Here is a 27,338-nt window from a genome sequence, read left to right as displayed (position 1 = left end):
ATTTTCCTGGGTCAGGTCTTGAGCTGGACCAAGCAGGGGGCCTTGGGTCCCCCCCAGGGATTTGACCTCTCGGTGAATCTGACACAGGGAGGCCCTTCAGGAAGCCCTACCATAGGTGAATGAAGGGGCTGCCCAGTCCTTCACTTTTAGAGTGGATACTGCTGTCCAAAGGGTTGCCCCACCAACAGGCTCTCTCCCCAAGGATGGTGCAGAATCTTTGCCTAAACCCTCAGTGCACCAGGGCAATGCAAAAAGGGGGGCATGTCCCCAGTTCCAACACAGCCCTCCTTCCCCAGAGTCTTCTAGGATTTGCCTTTGTCAAAGCTAGCTCACTGCCCTGGAGATCTTCATGTTAGCCAACGGACCATTGGTTCCTACTGGAACTTAACAAAAAATGTGATGCACGGATATGTGGTCAGAGATCACTGTGGAGCCCCCCACAGTATCCATTGCTGGGAAGAAGGCAGAAGGCTTCACTGTGTGGTGCCTGGAGTAATGGAATTGAAGGAAGAAGAGAGTCTGTAAGAAAAACAGCAGGGCAGGACGGAGGCAATTTTAAGGAAATTCGTGTCTGTTGAGTCAACCATGAAAATAAGAATCCATCTACTTGCAGATTAAGAGCCCTCCTGGGAAGACAAAGAAGATAAGAGCTGAAAAGGTGGTTATGTTTTATGTTTACAAAAAATATACATAAAATCTTGTTGCCTTTGCAGAGATCATCTTAGGAGGCATAGTGTGATAGTACAAACCTTGAAGTGTATCTGAAGACTGCTCTGAGCCAACTACAAGCCCTTCTCTTGATAGATGCTTAACTTGGCAGCACAGACAGATCCCTAAATAATTAAAATAGCACTGTGAAATGTTCCAGGAAGGATTTATGCTTGGAGAAGAGTTGGGAAGTTGGAGGCTTTAAGACAAGACAGAAAAATAGATAGGGTATGACTTTTGAAATTTCGTTGGTTTTTGTTTGTGTTCTAGAATGTTTCCGACATTCTCAGAGTTCCTGACATACTACAAAGACACCCAGGAACCAATCACCCAGATCTGATGACTCTCATGAACCCACCTGTGTTAGTCAGCTTTGTATCACTGTGACGCAATACCTGAGATCTTCAGTTTATAAAGAGGAAAGATTCGTTTTGACTCACAGTTTCAGAGGTTTCAGACCATGGTTGCTTGGCCCTGTTGCTCCAGGCCTGCAGGGAGGCAGAAAACCATGGTGAGACTGAGTGGCACAGCAAAGCTGCTCACATCATGGTGGTAAGGAAGCAGAGAGCTTGCTTTTGTAACAAAGCCCTTGCCCCCAAACCCATTAAACCATGAGTCCATAAATGCATGAATCCACTCATGCAGTCAGAGACCCCGTTATCTAACCAGCCCTCAAAGCCCCACTTCTGAACTCTGCTGTACTGGAGCCCAAGCCTTCCACATAGGAGCCCTTGAGGGACATTGAAGTTCCAAACCATAGACCACCAGAACAGATTTCCAGGACATGAAACATTATTGGGGTCATTAGAGTTCCACTGTGAGCTCCTCTTCAACTCCATTTCCTGTCCTTCCTGAAATTGGATGTTTTGCTCCTAGGCATGTTATTTGGTTTTACAACCTATGTCTGACTAAAACATGTATAAAATTGCTCTGTGTGATATTTTTAATTTTCACTAATGGCCTAGTGCTGTTCTTGGTGTTCTGAAGGGTTTCTTTTAAGGTTAGATATATTGAAAAAGACAGATTGGGCTCATTCACTTAGCACTGCTGTGTGATCTCTTGTTAAGTGAATAATCCCAGTTCATTCCACCATTGTCTGATTGAGGGACTCTGTGCCCCCCCTCCACATCAGTCCAGCCACAGTGACCTCCTTGTCACTCAGAACTGCAGAGCATGTTCAGACCCCAGAGACTTGGCACTTCCCACTCTTGCACCTAGAAGGTGCTTGCCCCCAATTCCACTTGACTCACCCCGTCTTATCTCTTTTCAAAAAAACCCCTTACCAGAGAGTGCTTCCCTGACCACCCTTGCGGAGCATGTTCTGTGATGGGCGGACAGAACTGGCTCCATGAGAATGTTATAGGCCAGACTCTAAGGGAAATGACTAAACAGACTCCATTTTGCTCTGAGACTCCATGTCATGTAAGAAATAAGCTTCTCCCATGGGAACACCCCGCCTCTGTGCCCATCATCTGTTACTTGGTGTGACATGTTTAATAATATACAATGGCAACTCCTATGTAGTAAAGAATTGCTCTCTTTTGATTCCTGTTGCTCCTAAACAATGTACCATGTGAACACTGATTGTGTGGATGTTAGTAACCATTCTTTAGTTTGTACCTAGGTAAGGGTCAGTTTGACCCACTTCCCCCTCTATTGATGATCTCATGAGGTTAGTTTGTAATTTTAAACCATAGCAACAGACACTTATGATTGATGTGATTTTTGGTATAAGAACCCCTACAACCCTGTGGTCGGGGCTGTTCTCCCAATAGCCATTTTTGGGGGCATTGTGTGGGACAGTCAGCCGGCCAGCTTAATAAAGACTCTCAAATTTGGACTTCTCAGTGGTGATCGGTCTGTTCTTAAGTTGCGCCCCATAACAGTTCAGACCCCAAAGACTTGGCACTTCCCACTCCTACACCTAGAAGGTACTTGCCCCTAATTCCACTTGACTCACCCCATCTTATCTCTTTTCAAAAAAAACCCCTTACCAGAGAGCTCTTCCCTGACCACCCTGCCCAGAACAGTACTCCTTCCCCATCTGGTCACCCTCTCTGCCCCCATCCTGCTGTTCCTTCTCATAGCAATCACTACACCTGATGCAGAATGTATCTAGTTATTTTCACTAACCTCCTGCCTCTTGCACTAGTAAGTAAACATCCTGAGACTGGGAGCCTTGTCCACTGTACCATAATCACACCAGCATCTGGCTTATGGTGGGGTGCTCAGTATGTATTTGATGAATGGGTGAACAGAGAATGAATGAACCGTGGTTGTTTGCATCTTTTCCATTATAAACAATGCCTCAGTGAACATCCTTAGGGACACATGCCAGTGCTTCTCTGGGGAGGCCCCCAGGATGGCATTGCTGGACTGTCAGGACAGGTCCTGGTGTGAAAACTTCATGAAGTGCAAATCCCCCTAATGAAAGTAATGAACTACTCGGGGACAGGAGGTAGCAGGCCGCCGGGTCTGTGAAAGGGAGATAAGGAGGCATGCAGGCCGACCTCCTACTATTCATTCAGGAACAGGGCTCCTCACCTGCCCGCCCAAATCCCAGCTCTCTGGTTGACCACTTCCTTAGCCACAGTAGAACACCTGACCACCCCCATCTGCATAAACTTCCTCTAAAGCACTTTTTTTTCTTATTGTAAACAAATGGGATACATGATGTTTCTCTATTTGTACATGGAGTCAAGGCATACCATTTGTGTAATCATAAATTTACACAGGGTAATGTTGTTTGATTCATTCTGTTATTTTTTTCCCTTCCCCCCCACCCCTCCCACCCCTCTCTTCCTTCCTCCATTCTTACCATCCTCCTTATCCCTAACCCTAAACCTAACCCTAACCCTAATGCTAACCCTTCCCACCCCCCATTATATGTCCTCATCCACTTATCAGCGAGATCATTTGTCCTTTGGTTTTTTGAGATTGGCTTATCTCACTTAGCATGATATTCTCCAATGTCATCCATTTACCTGCAAATGCCATAATTTTATCATTCTTTATGGCGGAGTAATATTCCATTGTATATATATGCCACAGTTACTTTAAAGCACTTTTGAGGTTGGTGGACGTAGTAGTTGCTTTCACTGTGTTCAGAATGAGCACTTTCCATGGACTCTGCCGTTCATGGCTCACAAAACCCCATTGTGCCCTTATTATCCCTTGTTTTGCAGGTGAGGAAACAGAGGCACAGGGGTTAAGTGACTTTCCCAAAGTCATGGCTAACAGGTGGCAGATCTGGGATTGGAACCTGTGCTCTTCAGGAACGATACTACCGATAACAGATTTCACATTGATCCGTGGTTTTGTGCAGACTCTGCTACATGCTCCACATTCTGTCACTTTCCCTCCACAACTATGAGAGGGAAATCTTATAGGTTGTTAATTCCATTTTGCTGGGGACCGAGGCAGCAAGAACCAGAGTAACTTGCCTGAATTGACACCCTGGGAAAACAAGAGAGCCGAAATTTGAACTCTTTCCTCTCTGGGCCAGAAGCTCACCTTTATCCATGGTGCTGTGCTTTCCCAGCGTAATTCCCGGACTCTCCAGACTTCCCTGGAACCTGTCACTCTTTCTCCTTCCTTCAGGGGTAGCTTCCATAGTAAGATGAGCATATCCCAGCCTCTGTGGGGTGTGGCTTCTGGGACGGTTTCTTGTTGCCCTGACAATTATTTGAGCTCTCAGAGGACAGGTCTGGCCACACATCTGTGTCCGATGTTTATTTTCATCATTTGTTGGTCTGTTATTTTTGACCTCATTTTCTACCTCATCAGAAGTATATCCTTCATTACGCTTAATCTCCGTAGGAATGAAATAAGGTGGAGGCAGAGGGTGACCGCAAGGAGGTCTTATCAGAATTTCCAGGAACATGTAAGTTCAAGAAAAAAATCTCCAGCCAAGAGATTATGCTATTTCTCCTGTGGGGATATGTACCCCATTTGAGGTATTTATTTAGTGCAGGACAGGTATCCAGAGACCATGCTGGAAAAATTTGCTCACTCACACTCAGGTTCAACTGGCGTCCCAAGTGGCTACTAAAGGTCTGACCTTTCTCTGGGCACTCTCAGCTTGGTTGTTTATTTTTTTCCTCCAGCCCTATAATATCCCATTTTGCAGATGAGGAAACTTCAGGTCCAAAGTCTAAAAATAATCAATTCTGTCTATGTAATGATGGATAAATTTTGAAGCTTTGCTGTTGATTTTTCTTTTTTAACCCAGGGGTACTCTATCACTGAGATACACCCCCAGCCTTTTCTATTTTTTTATTTCTTATCTTGAGTCAAGTTTTCACTGAATTGCCAAGGTTGGCTATTATGGCTTGGATGCCAGGTGTCCTCCCAAAACTCATGTGTGAGACAATGCAAGAAGGTTCAGAGGAGAAATGATTGGGTTTTAAGATTCTTAACCTAATCAGTGACTTAATCCCTGATGGGATTAACTAAGTGGTAAATGGAGGCAGGTAGGGTGTGACTGGAGGGAGTGTTTCTTTGGGGGTGTGGCTAGTGGGGATATATTTTGTATCTGGAGAGTGGAGTCTCTCTCTCTGCTTCCTAAGCACCATGTAAGCTGCTTCCCTCTGCCACACTCCTCCATCATGATGTTCAACCTCACCTCAATCCCCATGGAATGGAACCTGCCTCCTATGGACTAAGACCTTTGAAACCATGAGCCCTAAATAAACTTTTCCTCCTCTATAATTGTGCTGGTCAGATCATTTAGTCACAGCAGTGAAAAAGCTGACTAAAACACTGGCCTCAAACTTGCAATCCTCCTGTCTCAGCCTCCAGAGTCACCAGGATTACAGGTGTGCACCACTGCACACATTTTTTTTAATGTTTAAAATATTTTTAAAAAATTTTAAATGTTTAGTCTTTAAAGAAATAATCATGCTTCAGTTTGTGAAAATACATAGAGTTTGCATGATTATCCTCAGGGGTCACTTGGAATTTTTAAAAAATAAGCCCAGAGAAATCAAGCAAGATCCCTCTGAACAGTTCCAGGTTGGAAAGTTGTCACTGAACTTGTCTCACCTCCCACCCTTCCTAAGCCACCTGTCCTGTTGCCTACTGAAGCCGAGAAGCAGCAGTTTGGCTGTTCAAGAACAGGTCTGAGGAAGAGGGTTCCATGTTGTCCTTCAGGTCCCTGCAGCCCCAGGGTGGTACCCTGGTTCCACTCTGAGTCTTGAGCAATCTGGAGCATTCACTGAATGCCTCTGAATGCCATGGAGTGTTTGGTGTGAAAGGTAATAGAATGGAGAACTTGTCTGATGGTCCAATAATCATCGTCTTTCAGGGCTACTTGGAACTTAGAACTCAGTATTAGGGCTCTTGGTTTCAAATAATAGAAACCGAACTCAAAAAGGTTCAAATGACAAAAAGGGGAGGGGGGCGGGATGTGTTGGCTCATAGCTGCACCCTGTCCCTTTCCACCCTCAGATCTGCTCACCAGGTATTGCCACCTGGGGATGTGCTGGGTATCCCAAATTCAGGTGTCCTCACTTTTATTCAGAAAACCATGACTAGTTCAAAGGGATAGCAAAGGTGACCTGAGTGGCTCTAATCTTCCCTTCTGCTTGGGGCTAGTGCATCAAAAAGGAAAAAACCTTGACCCTGGTTGGCAGGTCAGAGAGAGCAAGAAGACCCTTCCAGAACCACAGAAACCATGTTGGGGAGAATCGGAGGCAGATCCCACAGGGAAAAGAAATGTGCTTCTGTCAGAAGAATTGGGGTGGGAGAGAAATGGAGCAACAACTGTCCCCCAATACCAGTGTAGACCCCCACAGGTGCAGAGGGTGCCAGCATGTCCTTGCTGTGGCCCTCTGCTCAGAGGGCAGCATGAGGAGAGAGGCAGTCTGAAACTTTGTTTCCTGCATTTTCTTGGTGCTTTTAAGGAGGTTATGATTTTAAGGGACTGGGTTTTCTTTCTTTTCTGCTATATTTTTTTAAGTTCTGGAAATAACTTTTGAGTTTTTGATCAAAATGGCAGATGTTTTTTGTGGCAAATTGAAATGCTATAGAAAAATAAACTGGAGCCAGTCTCTGTTCACACTGAGTGCCTAAAAGTAGCACGTGTGCGTGGTTGAGAGTTCCCGTTGTGTGTGTGTGTGTACTGATGATGGGGGCTTGCACGTGCTAACCAAGTGCTACATCTGAGCTATATCCCCCACCCTTTTTATTTTTATTTTAAGATGGGGGTCTCACTAAGTCACTAGTTCTGGCCTTGAATCCATGATCTTCTTTCCTCAGCCTCCCAAGTACTGGGATTACAGGTTGCACCACCAAGACCAGCTAAGAGCTTCCATTTTTTTTAATCCCTACTCAAGTGCTGGATCCCTGGTGCAAGGAACTAATCTCTTTTTTTTGCGGTACTGGGGATCGAACTCAGGGCCTTGTGCTCGTGAGGCAAGCACTCTACCAGCTGAGCTATCTCCCCAGCCCAGGGACTCATCTTTATAGAGTCATTATAAGAAATTTTTGAGCCCTGTTTTTATGCCAGGTACCTTAATGCTTCTATTATGTTTTTGAGTTGTCAAAACAACCTTATGAGGCCATTAGCCCTTGTCATTGATGAGGAACCTGTGTGATGTTAACCTCCACATTGAAGTCCTAACCCTTCTCCAGTAGAATGTGTACTTTCCATTGAAAATTGCTTTTTATTTATGGCCTAAGACAAATCATCTTTGGACCAAATGCCCATTTGTTTGGGAAAAATGGAGAGGCCAAGAGACCTCACTGTTGTCTATATAACCACTAAGCATCCCTTTCTGAATGCTGTATTATCCTGCTGTCTGAGTCACCCCACTCAAAACTGGACCTTCCAGTCAAAGAGTTCTAGTTCTTGTTTCTATGTTGAAGGATGGCCTTCTCTATTACTTTTATGCTATCATTCACTCTGAATTTCCAGGAATTTGTCAAAATCTGATTCTGCCCCCCCCCCATACTTCATTTATTTATAGGTTTCTTTCCCCTCCGGCATCTTCTCAAATTTCTCTGGGGTCTGGGAAGGAAGAGAGAGCAGCTCAATGTGTGCCTGTTCCTCTGTCGAACTAAAAGCCCCTATATTTCGTTTTGCTTTTCTGAATTTCCTAAAATGAGGGTTTGTTATTACATTCATAATAAGAAAAATAGCAACCAAAGCTTTTCTGAAAATGGAAGGACTTTAGAAGTATGCTCTTATCTGCATAAAAGAGAAGAATCTTGCCTAAATGTTTTATACTAGTTGTTGCAGTGCTAACCAAGAAATAGTTTTCTCTCAGTGCTTTGGGTTGATTGAGGAAGAGGCTGGAGAATTTTGCTATTTCACTTATGCATTTTATTTTCCCAGGCTGGATTAAAAATTTTAATGCAATGAATGGGTCAAATATAAAGTTGCCATCAAATAGATGTGTCAGTTAGCTTTTCTGCTTAATGAACCAACCCAAAATTTAGTAGAACAGCAAGCATTTATTGGCTTGTTCTTGGGATAGACTTGAATGGATGGGCTCACCTAGGGTCACTCATCTCAGACATCTCTAGTCAACTGTCAATTAATGGCCTCATTCACCTGTCTGGAGATTGTCTGGCTATTGGCTGGGACAAGAGGAATGATTGAACCAAGTGTCTGTCATCATATCTCTCAGCAGGCCAGCTTGGGCTTATTCACATAGCAATGGGTTACAGGATTCCCAGGAGCAGCAAAAGCATAATTCAACATCACTTTTGCCACTCTCGATGGTCAGAGCAAGTGATAAGGCCAACCTAGATACAAGGGGCTGAGAAATTCAAAATGCTAAACATGAACTCTGCTTCCTAATGAAAAGGACTGCACAGCATTGTAGCAATTTTGCCATTCACCATTTAGTAATTTTAATTTCCTGGTGTCTAATTCTGTGTTTCCCCAGACTTCTGAGGACTCAGTCTCTGGAATGGTTCTACAATAATGTGAAGAGCCGCTTCAAGCGCTTTGGCAGTGCCAAGGTCCTCAAAAACCTGTACAGGAAACACCGGCTGGAGAGCGGCGCTGGCTTGGACATCCTAGGTACCCTGGGTGCCTGCTGCTTGGGAGTGTTTAGTGGGGCTGATAGATTGGAAGAAGGCCTGGCTTGGAGTTCCTGGACACTGGGGCACACTCACCTGAGACAGAGAAATTTGCTTAAATAGCAAGTGCTAGTGAGGAACAGAAAGAAAAAGTAAGATACCAGAGAGTGTTAAATTCTGACTCTAGGTTCCAGCATCCCAACTGGGCTAGAGCTGACATGTTAGGAACCGGCAAGACCAAAATATTTCTGCAAACTATGGATATTTTAATTCTGGATCCCTGGAGTTGAAAGATTCTTGCTCATCATTCCCTGATGACTAAAACAGTTGAAAGTCATTTTTATTTGGTTTTGAGAAATGAGGTCTACACTCGGAGGCTATGCCCCTATCTCTCCTTTCTTCCTACCCCAAAAGTCTATTCTTACCAGGCCCACGGAATCTGATGTAATGGGAAAATTACTTAAAGTATCAGCATTCTCCTAGGAAAGCTGAAGGATGAATTTTTACCTGTGCTATTTTATACAATCATGACACCAAGTTAATTAGAATGAAAAATTATGTTTTTTAGACCTATTAGACCAACGCATAGAAAGAAACCATTGTCAGAATATAAACAGCATATCTTCTTAAAAAGGCTGTTTTTTATATCTAAAGGCAGATTTTTTTTCATCACTCTGCTGACACAGGTAAATGCTTTTTATCCATGAGAAACGGGAAAGAAAAAAAAAAATCTCATCCATCTCATTTGTAGCTTTTTTGCCATCATTATTTTACATTGTTGTAGTCTCAATAAAGTCTTCAGTTGTGTCTTATCTAAAAATAGGCCAGCCACTTAGATAATGGGGGAAATGGGATGAAAGTATTAAACTCAGAGAATCATTAGGGCCTTTTGTGGTCGCTGTTAGAATCTCTGTCTTTCAAACTCCTCAGGAAGCCTGGAGCTGAGAGGAGCCGAGGGTTTCCATGTGTTATTTTTATCTTCTCTTTACTTATTTTTCTAAACTTTTTTCACTAGGCAAAAAAGAAATAAAATTTTAAAGTAATGCTGTTAACAACTGTTTGTCAAACAGATATCTGAAGAAGTTTCCAGAACAGAATAGATTCACACTCATTTATATCCCATCCTTTCTTTCCTCTCTTGTGCATCCTCGGGTCTGCTTTATGTACCCATTTATGACACCAGATTTCAATCTCTTAAGTGTTTTCTATGACTTCATGTTAATTAAGAGGAAAAGCAAATATGCATGAGGGGGCCCAGAAAAACAGAACACAATTCCAATTGTTTTCCCTTTCTCTCTAAGTTCCCACAGGCGCAGAAGGCAGACATGAATCCCATGTGGGCTAATGCAGGGATTTCAAAATACAAGTGGCATTTTGAAAGGAGAATCATTTGCTGGGAATAAGTATCTCCATGATTGAAGGAGATTAGGTGGTGGGCCCACTGTGATTCATCTCCTTTCATCTGCACCTCAATCAGTGCCCACCACAGTACGTTCAGGTGATGGTTTGTACAGATGCATCTCCTGCAGACCATGGTACTCAGGTGGAAGCTTCTTTATGTCTGTGTTCCCAAAGCATGGCCCAATGTGCCTGGCTCATCTGTGTTCTCAATATTGTACTCATCCGATCTTAGCACTTTATGCATGCAGAGACACTTCATGGAAATGTTAGAATCAGTTGCTTAAAAATGAGGGGTAGGACTGGGGATGGAGCTCAGTGGCAGAGCACATTCCCAGCATGCACAAGACCCTGGGTTCCATCCCAGTACTCGGGGGGAAAATGATGGGTATCTCCATTCAAACTAAGATTTCCTTTTGATAAAATTGGGGACAAGCAGACAGTAGACAATTTGTGAAGTGACACTCAAACCCGTGAAACCATGATCATTAAACATGGCAATGTATTCTATGAGCCATGTAGGAAAGTTAGGGACTCGAGTTTAGAGAAGTCCTCCGGTACCTTAGAGGCTTCCTGGTTATGTGAGATGAATGGGGAGTCATTAGCACTGGCTTTACCTGTCACCCAACACCTCTTTAGGGTTGCTATCCTCAATCCTGACTATGCATTAGAATTACCTAGGCAGCTTTAAAAAGAAACTTCTAGTGCCCAGGATCATCTTCCACCCCCAGTCACTTCTGAATTTCCGGAGCTGAGACCCAATATATATATTTTGTAAAGTTCCCTGTGTTATTTTAAGGTACAGCCAAGATAGAACCTCAGCTAGAACTTCACAATAATTAGTTCAGCAGAGTTCTGAATAAGATGGTTCAACCTTCGCTTCCATTGAAGAGTACTTATTTTCATAATTTTCATTGTCAGAATATAATATGCAAAACCCGCAGAGCACAAGGCACAAGCTATGCTCCAGGACACACAGCGTAAAACTCTTTTTGCTTATGACACATCTCCACTGCGTGGGCCAGTGTAGTTTGCCAGAAAGCTCTTCGTCCATTAAAAATGCATGCAGTCCACAGTATCTTATGGGCTGCCCATCACATGCACACTTTATCCTGCCATCGGCCAACCCTCCACAGCCAGCTTTACTCCTATTTTTGCAGTCTATATCAGATGACCAGGTTGGAGCCAAAAGGAGACCCATTCCTTTAGGACTGGCAATGTAGCTCACATTCATTACTTTAGTAACACTTATTGAACACCTACTATGTACCCTCCTGGTTGAAGTGTTGGGATAACAAGATGGGCAAGATCCTGCCAGCTCAGAACCAATATTCTAGTAGAGAACTCAGATAAATAAGTGAAAACATTTATAAGTGATACCCAGTAGTAATGAGTGCTTACTGATAGTCCCAGCATGACATTTTTAGCAGTTAATCTAAAAAGAAGCACTATGTGAAAAGGTAAAAGTAGCCATTATTAATATACTTAATTGTCAGACAATCAACAAATGCATTCTACTGTCATGTGCAACTAATTAGAACAAATTTTTTAAATTTAAAATATTTTTATTTAGTATTAGATTAATGAAATGGAAAAATAAACCTACCGTTATTTAGTACCACTCTTGATCTATTTTTGACATGATTCTTGCAAAGATCTGTTGCATCTTTCATCTGGGATTTGATTGACAAATGTGATCTTTTGAGAAAATACCAAGCCACGTGATACCAGAGGTTCCTTCAGCTCACGAGGAACAGTGGCTACTGTGTCAGTGCTTTGAGGAACAATTTGATGGCTTTCTGCCCTTGGGAAAAAATCACATCATCCTAAATGACACCAACGCTACTACGTGTGAATGTTTTCAGGTCTCTCTCCTTATCCTCTCAGCAGATGACTCACCTTCTCTCCACCCCGGGCAGTGGGGCACTCTGGGCAGGGCTGGTCTCATTTTGTCCTTCTAAACTCCCACCTCCCCATACCCAATGGGCTGGTTCTCACAGACTAGATCCATCTTTTCTGCTGAACATTTTCACTATACTGTTAACCACCCCATCAGAGTACTTAACATATCTACCACTCACTGCTTATTTATGCAAGTCTTCGACTACACTGTATTCTCACGTTTGTCGGGGCAGGGAGGGTTTCCACCTTAGCTCACCAGTGTATCCCTAATGCCCCTAGCTTAAGCCCAGACACCTAGTAGGTACCTGTGGATTATTTGCAAGATGCATGAATGAGGGCTGAATGAGGAGGTTATGCCAAGAGAACCATTCTCACTCAAATGGGTGGACTTGGAACTGCAGAAATAGTTTATCCTAAAACTTCATTTTCTAAGTAAGGAAACTGAGACCCAGGAAGACAAAGTTCCTTTCTCAGGTCACAGAGCTAGAATAAGTGGACTTTGGGCATTTGAAGGCCTGGTCATAAAAACAAATATACAGAGAGACCTATGGTCAGGCTGAGTTATGATGACAGCTACACACTAACGGTTGATTTTATAAGGACAGCAGCCACCTGGCAAACACACTACCAATATCCACAGCAAATACCCACAGTGTTTCCCCATGGATGCCCCTGTGACAGACTGTTATTAAGGGCATTTGCCCCTTTTGGTGCTAAGGTATGTAGGTTCATATTCATTTTCTTGGGTTTTGTCCGTGTCTTCAACCAGCATCCAATTCAGTGTATTTTTTTTTAATTTTTGGAGTCACCTGATGTCTGGTTGCTATCTTGGGCTCTGAGGTACAGTGATTAAAAAAAGAAAAGTCATTATCCTCTCCTCCAGAGGTCTCAGCTGATGAGTTATTATGGGAGCACAGGTTAGCAATCCTTAACCTAAAAAAGGGCTTAAAAAAGGTCTTCCCAGACTGGAACTAAGACCAGGGTTATGTGTTCACTTGAGAGAAGTGGCAGCAGGCCTTAGGAGACCGAATGCCAGGCTTTCCTGGCATCGTTGTGGGTTCACGTCATATGGATTCTTTTCTGCAGAAGAGAATGACGACTGTTAAATCTTTAGCTAAAGGCCCCTGTTTGGATGGGTGTCATGGCCTCCCACTAACAATGTGTGGAATGTCTCATCACACATCAGAGAGTATAACTGATACTCCTATTTTTCTGGTAAGGAAGTCACATGTCAGAGGAGAGAAGATATTTGCTCAAAGTCACACAACTGGTAATTTTCATGTCCAGAAGCTGACCTTACATCTCTCAGACTTCACTCTATGATTCTGCCTATGACTCCATATTGCCTCAAAGGAATCTTAGTCTGTTTTCTGTTGCTCTATCAGAATACCTGAGGCTGGTTAACGTATAAACAACAGGAGTCTGTTTGGCTCACAGTTCTGGAGGCTGGGAAGTCCAAGAACATGTCATCCATGGCAGAAGGCAGAAGAGCAGGAGATCACATGTGAAAGGTCAAGAGAGCAAGAGGATGGCTCTCTTATAACAAGCCTACTTGCAATGACTAACCCACTCCTACTAACAGCATTAATTCACCCAAGAGGGTGGGGCCCTTGGGACCTAATCATCTCTCACTAGGTCCCACCTCCATACACCGTTGCATTGGGGATTAAAGTTTAACATGAGTTTTGGAGGGAATAAATATTCAAACATTCAAACATTCAGACCATAGCAAAAGGTATTAGAAGAAAGTTGGGGGGTTGACCAGAAATCAGTGTAAGAAGAAAAAAATAGGTCAAAGATTAGAGCATCACTGTGGGACCCAGTGACTCCCTCAATTTATTTGCAAGGCTGACAATCAAAAGTGTGTCATGGTTAGCTGCCAATTCATGGACTCAGTACTCATCAATTGCCAAAGGCTAATCATTTTCCCTCTCTCTCTCTCTCTCTCTCCTCTCTCCCCTCCAGGAGGAGGCTTTTTTGAGTCCAACCTGGAGAATGAAGGCAGCATTTCAGGCAGTGACTCAACGTTTTATAGGCAGTCAGAAGGTAAGGTTGCTTAAGAGATTACAGCTCCTGGGAAGTTGGAGGAATAGAAACACCGTCCTACTGTCAGGGTCTCCCAGTTGTATCCACACCCCTGGTGCAACCATTTATTGCTATGTGTTAGTCTCTGTGGGTCTTCTTATTGCCATTTGGATGAAGCCATCATCAAAATAGGTGAGTATATCCCAAGCATGGCCTAGAGAGCTGCATTCACCACCAGACCATTTGATATTTCACAATCCACTAGTGTTCTGGAGTTGGAATGTAATAATCCATTCACTTGTGCATCTCATATTAAAAAAATCCTTTAAAGAAAGTATGACTTACTGATAACTTTCTACTCGTTGGTACCAATGTAATTGTTCCCTTGAGCAATGGTTAAAGCAAAACAAACTTCTCATAGAATAAAACCCTCTTCATCACGTCACCTCCTCTCTAAAGTACTGGATATTGATAACCAGTGCCTCCTGAATCATCCCCCTCCCGTGGGGGGCCCACAGCTCTTTTGTACCATCTCTGTTCTTTCTTTGGGTACTATATGGTTAATTTCATATGTCCACTCAACAAAAGAGATCTCGGATAGCCTGTAAGATATAATTCCTGGGTGTGTCTGTGAGGGTGTTTTCCTAAGAGATTAGCTTTTGAATCAGTAGATGGAGTTAAGCTCCACTTAGAGGAAAAATTTTATTTTGGTTTCAGAGGTTTAGACCATGTCTTCCAGTTCCATTGCTTTGGGCCCAAAGTGAGGCAGAGCATCATGGCTGAAGGACTGGATGGAATAAAGTGGCTCAGCTCAAGGCATGATCAGAAAGTAGAGAGAAGGAAGGAGGAAGGGGTATCAGGAAGATGAACCTTTCCAGGACAGAGCACAACCCCAGCGACCCACCTCCTCCAACCATTCCTCACTGTCTACAGTTACCACCCGGTCAGCCCATTCAAAACAGAAGGAACTGATCATGTTATTGCTCTCGCAATCCAGTCATTTCCCCTCCAAGTACTCCTGCATTAACACAGGAGTTTTGGGGGGACACCTCGTATCCAGAATATAACAGTCCTAGATAGAACAAGATGGTGGAAGAAGGGCGAATTCACTCACTCTTCTGGAGCTGAGGCATTCATGTCCTCCTGCCCTCAGACATAAGAGCTCCCGGTTCTTGAGCCTTCAGACTTCAGGGCTTAGCCTAATGATTCCCACACTTCTTAGGCCTTCAGACTTAGACTGAACCACACCACCTGCTTTCCTGGGACTTCAACTTGCACAGGGCACATCATGGAACTTGGCCATCACCATAATCATGAGAGCCAGTTCCCATAAGAGATGGATAGATGGATGGATGGGTGGATAGAAAGAAAGAAAGGAAGAAAGGAAGGAAGAGGGAGGGAGGGAGGGAGGGAGGGAGGAAGGAAGGAAGGAAGGAAGGAAGGAAGGAAGGAAGGAAGGAAGGAAGGGAGGAAGGAAGGAAATCTTCCCTGAAAATTCTCATGAAGACCACTCTTGGTCATCCTTACACTGCCAGTAACATCCCCAAGGGCTACCACACTCTGTCATATGGTTTCAGCTCACTTCTATTTGCTGCTGAGCCTGAAATGGCCAGCCTTAGTTTCAGCCACAGTTCTAGACTCTCATCTAATGCTTAGTTAGGACCCAAGGATCCTATAGGATTCTTAACCTCAGCATATCCTAATCAAGCCCCTCAGCCCCTTAGATCCACCAGCAAAGAGTCATCTTTTCCTCAGTTTCTTATCCCACTTCCACCCATCCCCCCATTGCCTACCACCTCTCTTTCTAATCTTAGCCTTTTCTTTCCATTCTGAGGCTCATGGCCTGAGCACCTCCCTGCCAGAAACTCTCCTGTATTAATACTAATTTCAGTGACCATTGTGTCAGACAGGGTTCTCCAGAGAAACAGAACCAATGGGATCCATATAGGTATGTGTACATACACACACACACAAAGAGATTCATTTCAGGGAGTTGACTCATGCAGTCATTGGGGCCTGGCAAACCTAAAATCTATAAGGTGGGCCAGCAGGCTGAAAACCCAGGCCAGAGTATATGATGCAGTCCTTACACAGAATTTCTTCTCTGGAAAACATCTAGGTTTGCTCTTGGACCTTTCAGCTGATTGAATGAGGCTAACCCACATTGCTGAGGGTAATCTACTTTACATAAAGTCAATTGATTGTAGATATTAATCACATCTACAAAATACCTTCAGAGAAACACATAGATCAGTGCTTGATTAAATAACTCAATACTGTGACCTAGCCACGTAACTCATAAAAGCAACCATCCTGTCATTTAACAAACCTTCTTCCACACCCCCACCAGTTTTTCTCTCTGAAACACCAGCCTAAGCCTTCACTTTTCAGCGAGTTTTCCACATCGTTCTTATCCCAGCATCGTAAATATGGCATCCAAAGCCTTTCCAATTATGGCTCCAGCTGTTTGCTTTCCAGGGATCTATAGGACTTGGTAACTCCCTATCAATTGGGTGCCTGGTCACCCTATAGCTTAGAAAGCACATGAGCATGTGGACTCAGATTGTCCATCAGCGCATCACTGGGGACACCCCAGAGCCTTGCATAGGGGAGAACAGGGGAGATAGGTACTCAGGAAAAGTTTGTTCAGTGACAGTGTGGACCTCTTCCTGGGTATCATGATGAAGAAAGACAGGAGATATAGGGTCTATCTCCAGGAAGCACTTAGTGTGATTACAACTTAGATTTTATTGGTTCTGATTATTGAAACACTGAGAAAACTCTGTGTTCTCTCAGTCAGGACCACCACAGGATGCAGAGCCCCGGACCGGGCTGCCCAGCAACTCCATCACGGCTGTCATGGCGGGCCATACTCGCCAGCTGGCTAAATCACTTTGACCCAGACTAACTGTGTTATTTTTAGAGACTTTATTATGTTTGCCAAATGCCAGTTTCTGTCCATATTTGTGTCTGTAGGAGTCTAAGAAGTTTGAATGTTTTTTTAATTGAGCAAGTGATTAATTAATGAATTAATGTGTTTACCCCCTGTCTTGTTCCACAAGGAGTTTTCAGCAGCTTTCAGGAGATTTGCATGTGTTAAATAATACATGACTAGGAGATTATAAATGGAAATAAGAGGTTGAAATTGGGGAAAAGAAACTTAGGCACCCAGCCCTCTCAGACCCACATTCCTGTGCCTGATATAACTTGGGCTTCCGAGGAAAACTAATGGAAGGACAATAGAAATTCCCACAGACACCAGGCAGTACTGGTACCTCAAGGGAAGCAGAACTCTTCCCAGCACTTAGCTCCAAGAAGAATTTTGTCACCTGGGGAAGTCCTTTGGTTTAGACATACTTCTTCACCTTCATTGCCATATACAAAAACCGTGTGTGTTCACTAAAAATACAATTGCACTATTTTTACAAGTAATTTTAGCTTGTATTCACTTTGCTTTTGTAGTTAAAATCACAAGCTTTTGAGACAGAGTACTTAATTCAGATCTTAGCTCTTTTATTGTGTTATGGTCTCGTCTCAGGCAAGTTATTTAACCTCCCTGTGCTTCAAATTTACCATCTGTATGATGGTCTCTACATAGTACCTACTCACTGACTTTTTTAAGGATTAAGTGTGGTTACACATGTGGCCTGGGGCCTGGCATCTGGTTGGCCAGGGTTGTTGTTAGTGATGTTGTTTTGGGGTCTAAAAAACATTCTCCCATGAGTTTTGTGTTTGCATTATTGAACCATTAGCACAGCCCTGTGTCCTTAGGACATATGATAACTTCTGTCCCTGTCATCACAATGATTCAGTATGTGCAGAGGACAGAGGAGCAAAATAACATAATTAAGAAGAGAGGTAGGGACCGGGGATATAGCTCAGTTGGTAGAGTGCTTGCCTTGCAAGCACAAGACCCTGGGTTCGATCCCCTGCACCAGAAGAGAGTTAGTAGTACTCAAAGACTCAGGACACACCTGTTGTGTCTGGGGTGTGAGATCTGAATGAACAGTGGGAGTCAGAAGTGAGGCAGGAAGGAAGGACAAGGGACTCCTGGGCCACTGAAAGCAGTTTGGAGCTTGTTCTGGTGCCACAAAGGCTTAAAGCAGAAGCTGAATGTGAATTTGTCATGTGACTTGCCACTCCCTTATAGAAAGTGCTCCCTGTTCTGCTCCATATCCAGGACACAGCATGATGGACACCTTGGCTGTTGCCCTACGAGTAGCAGAAGAGGCCATTGAAGAAGCCATTTCCAAGGCCGAAGCCCATGGGGACAGCCTGGTAGGGCTTCCCTGTTCCCTGGTGGGAGGTTGGGTGAGGGTCCTTGTTGCCAGTAGTGCAGGTAAGTTGGGAGGTCAGTAACAACAGCCTTTACTAGAGCAGTGTCTGACCCCCTCCGCACGTGTGATCAGGGCTCTCCCAGACAGTGACCCCTTGGTCCCTCAATTCCTTTCCCCTGCAGGACAAGCAGAATGAGGCCAGTTACCTGCGGGACCACAAGGAGGAGCTAACTGAAGAGCTGGCCACCACAATACTGCAGAAGGTAGGTGTACCCTGGCAATCCAGATGGCTGCAGCCTCCCATGCAGGCGGCATCAGGGACCTGGGGAGCTGAAGAGCAAGCATGGGGCCATGACAGTAGCACTGAGAGCAAGGATCATGCAGTGGCTCTTAACCAGTCCTGACCACTGCTACTCACTAACATACCATCCAAGTCCCAAGGTCAAGATCAAGGCCAAAGACTGAGACGTATATTCTCCCTGTACTGGGAGGGACTGCAGAAGCTCATGACAAAGAGCTGGTCCCCACCATGCAGGGGAGGGACATGCCTTGATTAGACCCAGGTCCGTGCCTGGGCAGGCTCCTCAGGTCCTTGTTCCCTGACTCTCAGAACCTTTCTTTCATCATCCTCTCTAATCTAAAAGGACATCAAAGAATATCGATGTTGGTGTTTGGACAGTTTTCTTGACTGCTTCCTGCCTATAGAAGTTGAGAGCCCAGGGACCACTGTATGGATGGCCCCACTCAATCCTAAGGGCTCTGCCAGCATAACTGCTGGTGCAAATTGGCTGGAGCTAAAGCTGCCCCACCTGATGTTGGTGTCTGCTCCAATCTTAGGGCTTCCAAATGCTTCCTAAAGTCAGGACTCTCATAGGGACTGGTTACCTCTGAAGCCATTAGCTAAAATAAACTTCTCCTCCTCTAAGCTGTTCTTGTCATGTCTTTTGGTCCCAGTGACAGTGCAACCACTTATAAACCATGTGGCCTTAACTGAAAATTTAGTCTCTCTCAGCCTGTTTCCTCATCTATAAAATGGGGAGAATTTTAGTGCATACCTCTTTTAGTTATCTTGAGGGTTAAATGAGGTAAAGGCATTTATGGTATCTGACACAGTTTGACATGGTAAACACTTAAATAGAAGAAACTGCTAACATCATAAAAGGGTGATAGTCACCCTTTTATGGTGACTATCTCATGATTGTATCTCATGATTGTATCTCATAACCAACATGGAGAGAAAACATTCAACGGGGAGAGGGAGATTCCAGAAAGTTCAAAAAGCAAAGCCTGAACTTGCCATGCACTGGTCTGAGTCCACATGAATGAAGGCACGCTCAAGCACACCTGCTGCTACCTCCTGCCATGTCCCAGGGCCTTGTCCCTCTCCAGCACTCATTGGAGCATCATACCTGGGATCTCACTCATCTACCATGCAGCCAGATCTCTGATGGTCACGTCTGTACTGAACATGCACAGGCCTTCTTTTCCTTCTTATTCATTGCTCCATGAGACAGCATAGCAACTATTCACACAGCATTATATTGGATTAGGTATTATAATTCATCTTCAGATGCTTTAAAGTACACAGGAAGATGTATATAGAGTATATGCAAATATCGTGCCTTTTTTTTTTTTTTATAAGAGACTGCATGGTTTTGGTATCTGCAGGGGAGGGAGTTTCCTGGAACTAATTCTCTGTGGAGACAGAGGGACAATTATATTTATAAACTCTAAAGAGCTGCAGAACATTCAAGGATTGTATTAGTGAGCTTCTTGTTACTGTGACCAAATTACCTGACATAAGCAACTTAAAGGAGGAAGGTTTTATTTTGGCTCACGGTTTCAGAGGTTTCAGACCATGATCAGCTGACTCCAAGGAGACACCATGGTGGAGGAAAGCGTCTCAGTTCATGGCACTGGGAAACAGAGAGATAGAGGAAGCAGGCAGGGACAAAAAACATCTAGGACATGCCCCAATGACTGACTTCCTCCAACTACCCTTCCTACAGTTTCTACCACCTCCTAATAATGCCATCAAACTATTAATCCATCAGAGAATTAATTCACTGATGAGCTCAGAGCCCTCCTGATTCAATCACTTCCCCAAAACCCCACCTCCAAACATGGCTGCACTGGGGACTAAGCCTTTAACACATGAGCCTTCAGGGAACATTCCAGATCCAAACCACAGCAAGGCTACATGTACTGTTTTATCATAAGGCAGATCTGAACCAAGTTGATGTTCTGTTGAAAATAAACTAAGTGGCTGAAAAAAAAAACATCCCAGAGGTGGTCCCAGGTCTCTGGAACCCTCTCCGATAACTGTCCTCATTGGCCTCCCAACCCAGATCATAAGAAAGCAGAAGAGCAAGAGTGAGCATCAAGTGGAGGAGGAGCCAGAGTGGCCACAGCCCCAGAGCTGCAGCACCAAGACGGCAGACGACGAGGGTGAGGCCTCCCCACAAGGCCACCAAGCACCCCCCGCACTCTGGGTGAGTCCCCAGCAATGCCACCACCCCACACAGATGACCCGCACACGTGCAGGTCAGTGCCCTTGGCCATCTGTGGCTGGCTCGGGTGCCCACTGGATCCTGAAGGTTGGTCGGGAGAGAAACCAAGAGAGCAATTAAGGGGGGGGCCAGATGGGGTGCAGGAGCAGAGAGAGACAGAGACAAAGCACAAGCCGACTGTTGATGGCCATGCAGTGGGTTTTTACACAGAGACCAATTTAAGAAAAATGAAGATGTTGGTGGGCTGTCATTTTTATTCATTCTGGAAAGACATGTACTGAGTGAAGGGGAAAACGGCTTCATGAAGCCAGGTGAATTCTTACAACCTAGATCGCTTGCTTTACTGAAACTGAGAAGTGACAGTGAGAAAATTGCCACTGGCCTTTCAACCACCTGAGTGGTCACCTCTGGACATGGTCAGGAAGTCATCACGTGAAGCCACCCTCTTTGTCTGTTACCCTGAAATAAAGTCGAGGGCCGAGTCACAGAGCACAGTGACCTTCCTGTGGGCCCAAGGGTCTGGGCTGTTTATGTCTGTAGTAGTCACTGAGTCTAGAAAGTCCTTCGTGACTGTTTAAGTAAGCCCAGCAGAGGAGGTGCAGGGTCAGCCAGAAACCCAGGGTTCTGTTAGCTGCTGGTGCTCCTGGTCAGGGCCTGGGGCACAGGCAGGAACACATGGGTGCACTTTGATAGTAAAAAGTCAGACAGGGTGGTGATGCCAGCTGTTCACTCTGCCCCACCAAGGGTCCAGTGTCCAGACCTACGTGACTGATGAAAAGAGGATGTGCAAAGCAGCACATGGTGGCATGCAGTTACAGGCTCACCTACATCCTAGACTCACCACATCAACTCCCCACGCCCTATCAAGCCACCAGGTGCATAGAGTAGTGAGGACCTTTATGGCTTTATCAGAAATTTCACTTCTTTGATTCTTCAGCAGAACCTTCCCTATCAGTCCTCTGTCAGTTTGCTTTACCGCTGCTGTCATGCACTAAGCGCCAAAGAGAACAAAATAAGTAGAAGACTATCCCTGCCCTGTCCCCAACGCACACTTCATTATCTGGTGAGCAAGGCAGGAGTAGACACAGTTAGTTAAAACTAGTAGAAGCAGATAAGAGAAGCCAGTGCATAATTGGACACTCCGTGGCAAGATTGAGACTGCAAAGGCATTTGAGATTCACAGAAGAAAGAGGCCCTTCTGACCATGAGAGGGGAGCGCCTTCTACAGAATGGAGCAGGGATGCAAATGGCCTTCAAACATCCTGTCTTTCAGACTTGTCACCAAATCACACCTGCCATTCTAGGCTCAGGCTGCACGCACAACGTTGCTTTGCACTTTGGGAGTCTTTCTGAAGTATTTTCCACAAAGAGTCAACTTTAGGGGCTCTAAGAAATGGAAATCTCCATGGCCCCCAGTTGCAGCCACGAGCAGAGGGGTCAAGGGCAAGTCCAGGGAGCTCAGCATCCGCCTCTGCTACTCCTGAGAGGGGTTCTGAATTTGCCCGTGGCTAGCTCTGTGACCTTGAACAACTGTATTATTTCCCATCTATAAAGTGGGGATAAGGAGACCTGTCCCAAAGGACAGCTCTGATGGTGCTTTATGCAGCCGACAGTCTTTATTGAGCTTCTGCTGTGTGCACAGTGCTATGCCAGGTGCACGGAGACAGGGTTCCTTCCAGTTCAGCACACTGTACATTAATCCAGTAGTGGGACACAGCAGTACACATCCCAGTCATTGGAGTCCAGAGGGAGGGGACAGAGGAGGGATAGCTTGATTGGGAAGCATCCAGGAGATTCTTTCCTAGGTGACATAAGACCAAGACTTGGAAAGAAGAGAGCCTTAGGGACAGTGAGAGGAAGAGCATTTGCACTGGGACAGTTGGGCAGAGGCTCTGAACAGACCTGTTCAAGAGACAGAACGGCAGTCACATGGCTGGAGCTCAGTGGCCGGGGGCTGAATGAGAGGCAGGTGTGGGCCACTTAGCACATAAGTGTCATCGCCAAGTGAAAGTTCGCCTTCTTTCTAGTATGACTTAATTTCTGCATTTCAAAATCAAGGTCACTGTATCATCAGGGTCATGACCTCTGGGTCATGAACTGAACCTCTCCATGTTTTGGCCAGCCCGGTTCACAGCCCAGAGAGCAGCAGCAATTGGTATCTCCCTGACCTGCTGGAATCCACAAGCCACCTGCTAGTCACCTACCCAGTCCACTGTGGTCCTCACATGTGCCCTCTCCCCTTCCTGCCCACACATAGGCCTGCTTCCCTTCCTTGATCTCAGCTCACCCCCAGGAATGTTTCTGTCCATCACTGTGTCTTGGGCTGCACATTTTTTTCTTTGTTGGATGCCAAAAGCACCTTCCCAGACCCTGTCCTTACTTTTATATAAACTTGAGGTGCAGAGGGCTTGCGTGTAATATGATTTCATTAGATCTACATGAGAGTTTCCTGCATTACCCCCATTTCACAGAGGAGTAAACTGAGACCTAACTGGTCCAAATCTTGGACTCTAGATGGTAGTGCCAGGACTAGAATCCAGCTCTGCACTTTGCTGCCTCTTGTTCTGTAGGCAAGCTCTAGAACACCTACCTCCTACCAGCTCTCTGTGCGTCTCCTTGGAATTTGGGTTCCCCTGGCCTTCTGGACACCAGAGACACTGCATGTTATTAGCTGTATGGCACAGTGTGGTCTCACACCATGAGTAAGAGCAACAGGCACAGCAGAGACTATGGGCTCAAGTGTCCCCCTTTCAATAGCAGAGGCTTCTTATCCACACTCCTCAGCCAAGCATTGGCAGAAAGCAGTTTAATATAAATAGCAATGATGCCCCCCAAAGGGACTCGCCCCCTGTGCATGAGCCCCCTGGAAAGAACTCAGTCACCCAGGGCTTTGCATGGCCAAGGGATGTTTGCAGAGAGGGACATGTAGAGGCACAAGGCACAGGATTCCCATTTGGTTTCCTAAAACAAATGCCCCTCAGGAATTGATTTTTCTGTCAGGAGCTCTGTCTTGCTAAATGCTTGCCTCTTGCACAACACAACTTTCAGCTTTAGCTCTGACTCCAATGTAAAAAGAACTTCAACATTTCTTACTTTTTCATGAGGCAAATAGCAGATGATTTATTTCTAGATTTGGTGCAGACATGAGGCCTAATGGAAGCCTCCCCCTGATTCTCAAGTATCTTTTGAAGTTCTAACATGCAGTGCCTTGCAAGCGATGTCTACCTTCCGTGGACTTGAATACACCTTTGTGGGAAGCAGGTAGGAGATTACCATGATGTTCTAGTTTGGAAAAAGTCACATAGAAGAGACTGATGCACCTCCTTGGATGAGCACCCCTCCTGGCATAACACTTTAACCCCCTAGCTCACATGCCCAGTAGGGGCACAGGTACCTTTCAGAAGGGGTAGGATTATCATCTGGCTCCTATTACTGTAACCTTTCCCTTAACTTGGACAGTCGATCAAGGATGCCCCCTTGTGTCTCTCCTTGTGAGTTCTCACCATCCGGTGATTTATAATATATAAACAGCATATTTTTGTCAACAGTAGCAGTCAGGAAGGAGACAAGTGCATGCTTCATCTCCCCCCATCCACACTTAGACTCCTAGGGAGCTGCCTAGGCAAAGCAGCCCAAATCTGGGAATAAAGAGAAGTCCATTGTGTATCCAGCTGGGTCCCTGGCATGGTTCACCCCTTGCCAAGCCAAATATTATCAGCCCCTTCATGACTGTCAGTGCTCACATATTTTCTGGCTTTTCCATAGCTCAGAATTGGGTGTGAAGTGGGCATCCAGGCAGTTAGGGGTCTTTGGCAGACTGGTGGCGGAACATGTCGATTTCTGGGATTTAGTCAAGGCCTGCACTTGAACCCTTCTCCTTTGGTTCCAGGATGCCTGTGAAGGGAAGAGAAAGTATTGATTAATGTCCCAGCATAAACTCTGGGCACCCACATTCTTTTAGCTCCTGGCTTATTTTAAAGATGAGCATTTTGATGGGAACTTCTAAAAACCACCCTCTGGGCAGAGAGCGTGCACCTCACCCAGCCTTGGTGATAAGAGTGCAATGGGTCTTGACTAACTGGCTCAGCTAGAGGAGGCTGCGCCAAGCCCTGGCTGTTCTAGGAACACAGACTTGAAGCAGTGAATCGATTTCCACTCATCCTGCCCCCATTCCACTCCAAACATCTGCTTTTAACAGATCAGCAGGGCAAACTGAGGCCCTTCCCAGCCCCACACTGACCAGCCTAGGAGATGGAGGGTGACAGGAAGTGGCCTGGACCCCTCTTGTACCCCCAGCCTCCAACCACCCTTGCTCCGTGTGTCCCTCTCTCTGACTTGCTGCCCTCTCTTGCCCTCTTTCCATTTGGTGTGATGCCTACGCATTGACCCTCCGTGAACGCTGCCTGACTTCCCCTGGCCAGGGCCCCCAGCCCTTCCCTTCTATCCTGCACCATGGCAGGGACAGCCGAGGGCCCCCAGGGATGCACATCCAGTGGCCATGGCCCAGCAGTCTCAAACACTGCACACAATGTGGCTGGACGCACTGTCCTTCCATGGAGGCTAATCCAGTACTTTACTTGACTCTAGTCCCCCAGGATGAAAGAACCTGTGCTGAGAGAATGGGCCAGAATTTCAGAACACATCCAGGAATGAGGACCGGAAGGGCACAGGCCCTGGCCATGACGCCACGTGGCACAACTCCTGGAGCCCCCATCCCGTAGACGACAATGCAAGTGGGGCTCTTGGGTCTGCACAGCATGGTGACCATGACTCTGGCTGCTCTGAGGTCCCTGTGGGGGAAGAACAGGGTAACCACTGGTGAAGGGATGGGTCTGCCCATTGCATGTTATTTCCCTTCCTGCTCACCACAAGACGGGGATGCAGGTATCGTTAGACCCATTTTATAGATGAGAAACTGACACTAAAGCACTAACAAAACCCACCTGAGGTCACACAGCCAGCTATCAGTAGGGCTGGGACTTGCCTATCTTTTTCTTCTTCCAAAGCCCTTGATTTAGCTGCTTTCTTGATAAAATGAGATCAGTGAACAAGCTGATCTCCAAGGTTCCTTTCAGTGCAGAGATTCTCCCAGTACAGTGTCCCAGGTCACAAAGTTAACATTGGAACTCCTGTTCTCAGGAGTGACTCAGTGGTAGAGCACTCGCCTAGCACGCCTGAGGCCCTGGGCTCAATCCTCAGCACCATATAAAAATAAAATAAAGGTATTGTGTCCACCTATGACTAAAAGAAATATATATATATATATATATATATATATATATATATATATATATTTATTTATTTATTTATTTAAAAAAAAAAAAAAAAAAAAACTCCTGTTCTTGGGTCACCCTGGCCACATTTCAAGTACTTAATTCCACCTGGGTTTAGTGGCCACTCATTGGATGGTACAGATACAGAACATTTCCATAAATCCCAAAAAGTTGTTTAGTGGCTTAAATAAAGAGATAAGCAAAGGATGTACAGGTGGAAACACACATGGACCCTGGCCAGAGCCTGAACATGAGCCAGCAGGCCAAGCCTCAGCTCACCTTTACACTGGCCGTTGTCATCTCATCCACATCACCCTCCTGAGCCCCACTCCAGGGGGTCTGACTTAGGGGGTCTGGGCCGGAGACCCGGCCTCCACATTCTTAGCAGATGATCCAAGGTGATGCCAACAGCTGCCAGGTTTAAGGGCAGTATCTTGAGTAGGGCTTCCTGACCTTCAGACTATAGAAGACCCTAAACTGGTGGCCTCCTGGCAGGACTTTCTCCGTTCTCTGCAGTTCTCCAATAACCTGGACACCTGGGGTCTAGGGAATAATGGTGCAGAAGCCCAAAATCCTGCCAGCCCCACTGCTTGGACTTAACTGCAAAACCCACGCTTCATTCAGCTCCATGCAGATGGGATTTCTCATCTGTTCTCTTGAAAGACAGTTCAGTGAGATTGTTCCCTTTTTAATTTCCTCCCTCTTTGTGTGGTTCTCTGCTACTAGGGGGTCAGTGCAACCTGGCTTTCAAAGCCTTAAGATGCAATATCCTAGAAGACACTAATGCACGCACTGTGATCATTTAAGGGCCTCGTAGGCGTGTGTCTATGAAAGGGTGTCTGTATACTCCAGTGATCCTGTTGATAATGATAATGACTGCTGGGGCCAGACGCTGACTATGTGCCCAGGGACTCAGATGAACCTCTGCATACTCTTCCTCTCTTGGTTCTCTGGCCCCTTTCTATCTTCCTTAGCCTTTTCTCTTTGGGTCTCTCTCATTTCCTCCCTCACATTGGCTCTTTCCTTTGAGTGGCCAAGATATAGAATTAAAGTCCTTTTTATTATTGTTATAATTATTGGGCTAAATTTAATGCCTACCTCTGATCCTAAAAATACAAAGCAAAATTATATCAGTTCTTTATTCATATGACCACACTTATCGATCCCCTGGTATCCAAAGCCTGGATAATAAAAACATCCTCTCCCACTTTAAATAA

General features: G+C 45.3%; 1 protein-coding gene across 1 annotated transcript in view; it reads left to right on the top strand.

Moving 5' to 3' along the window:
• Positions 1 to 27,338, top strand: part of Myrip (myosin VIIA and Rab interacting protein) — a 320,260-nt gene that overhangs the window by 227,524 nt on the left and 65,398 nt on the right. Inside the window, exons 4-8 of the mRNA XM_047532415.1 lie at positions 8,601 to 8,737; positions 14,002 to 14,082; positions 18,242 to 18,339; positions 18,521 to 18,601; positions 20,687 to 20,830. Of these exons, the coding sequence (XP_047388371.1) occupies positions 8,601 to 8,737; positions 14,002 to 14,082; positions 18,242 to 18,339; positions 18,521 to 18,601; positions 20,687 to 20,830 (541 nt within the window). The remainder of the gene's footprint in view (positions 1 to 8,600; positions 8,738 to 14,001; positions 14,083 to 18,241; positions 18,340 to 18,520; positions 18,602 to 20,686; positions 20,831 to 27,338) is intronic.

Source organism: Sciurus carolinensis, chromosome 17, assembly GCF_902686445.1.
Source record: "Sciurus carolinensis chromosome 17, mSciCar1.2, whole genome shotgun sequence".
Lineage (NCBI taxonomy): Eukaryota > Metazoa > Chordata > Mammalia > Rodentia > Sciuridae > Sciurus > Sciurus carolinensis.
This window is presented reverse-complemented; position numbering and strand designations above follow the sequence as displayed.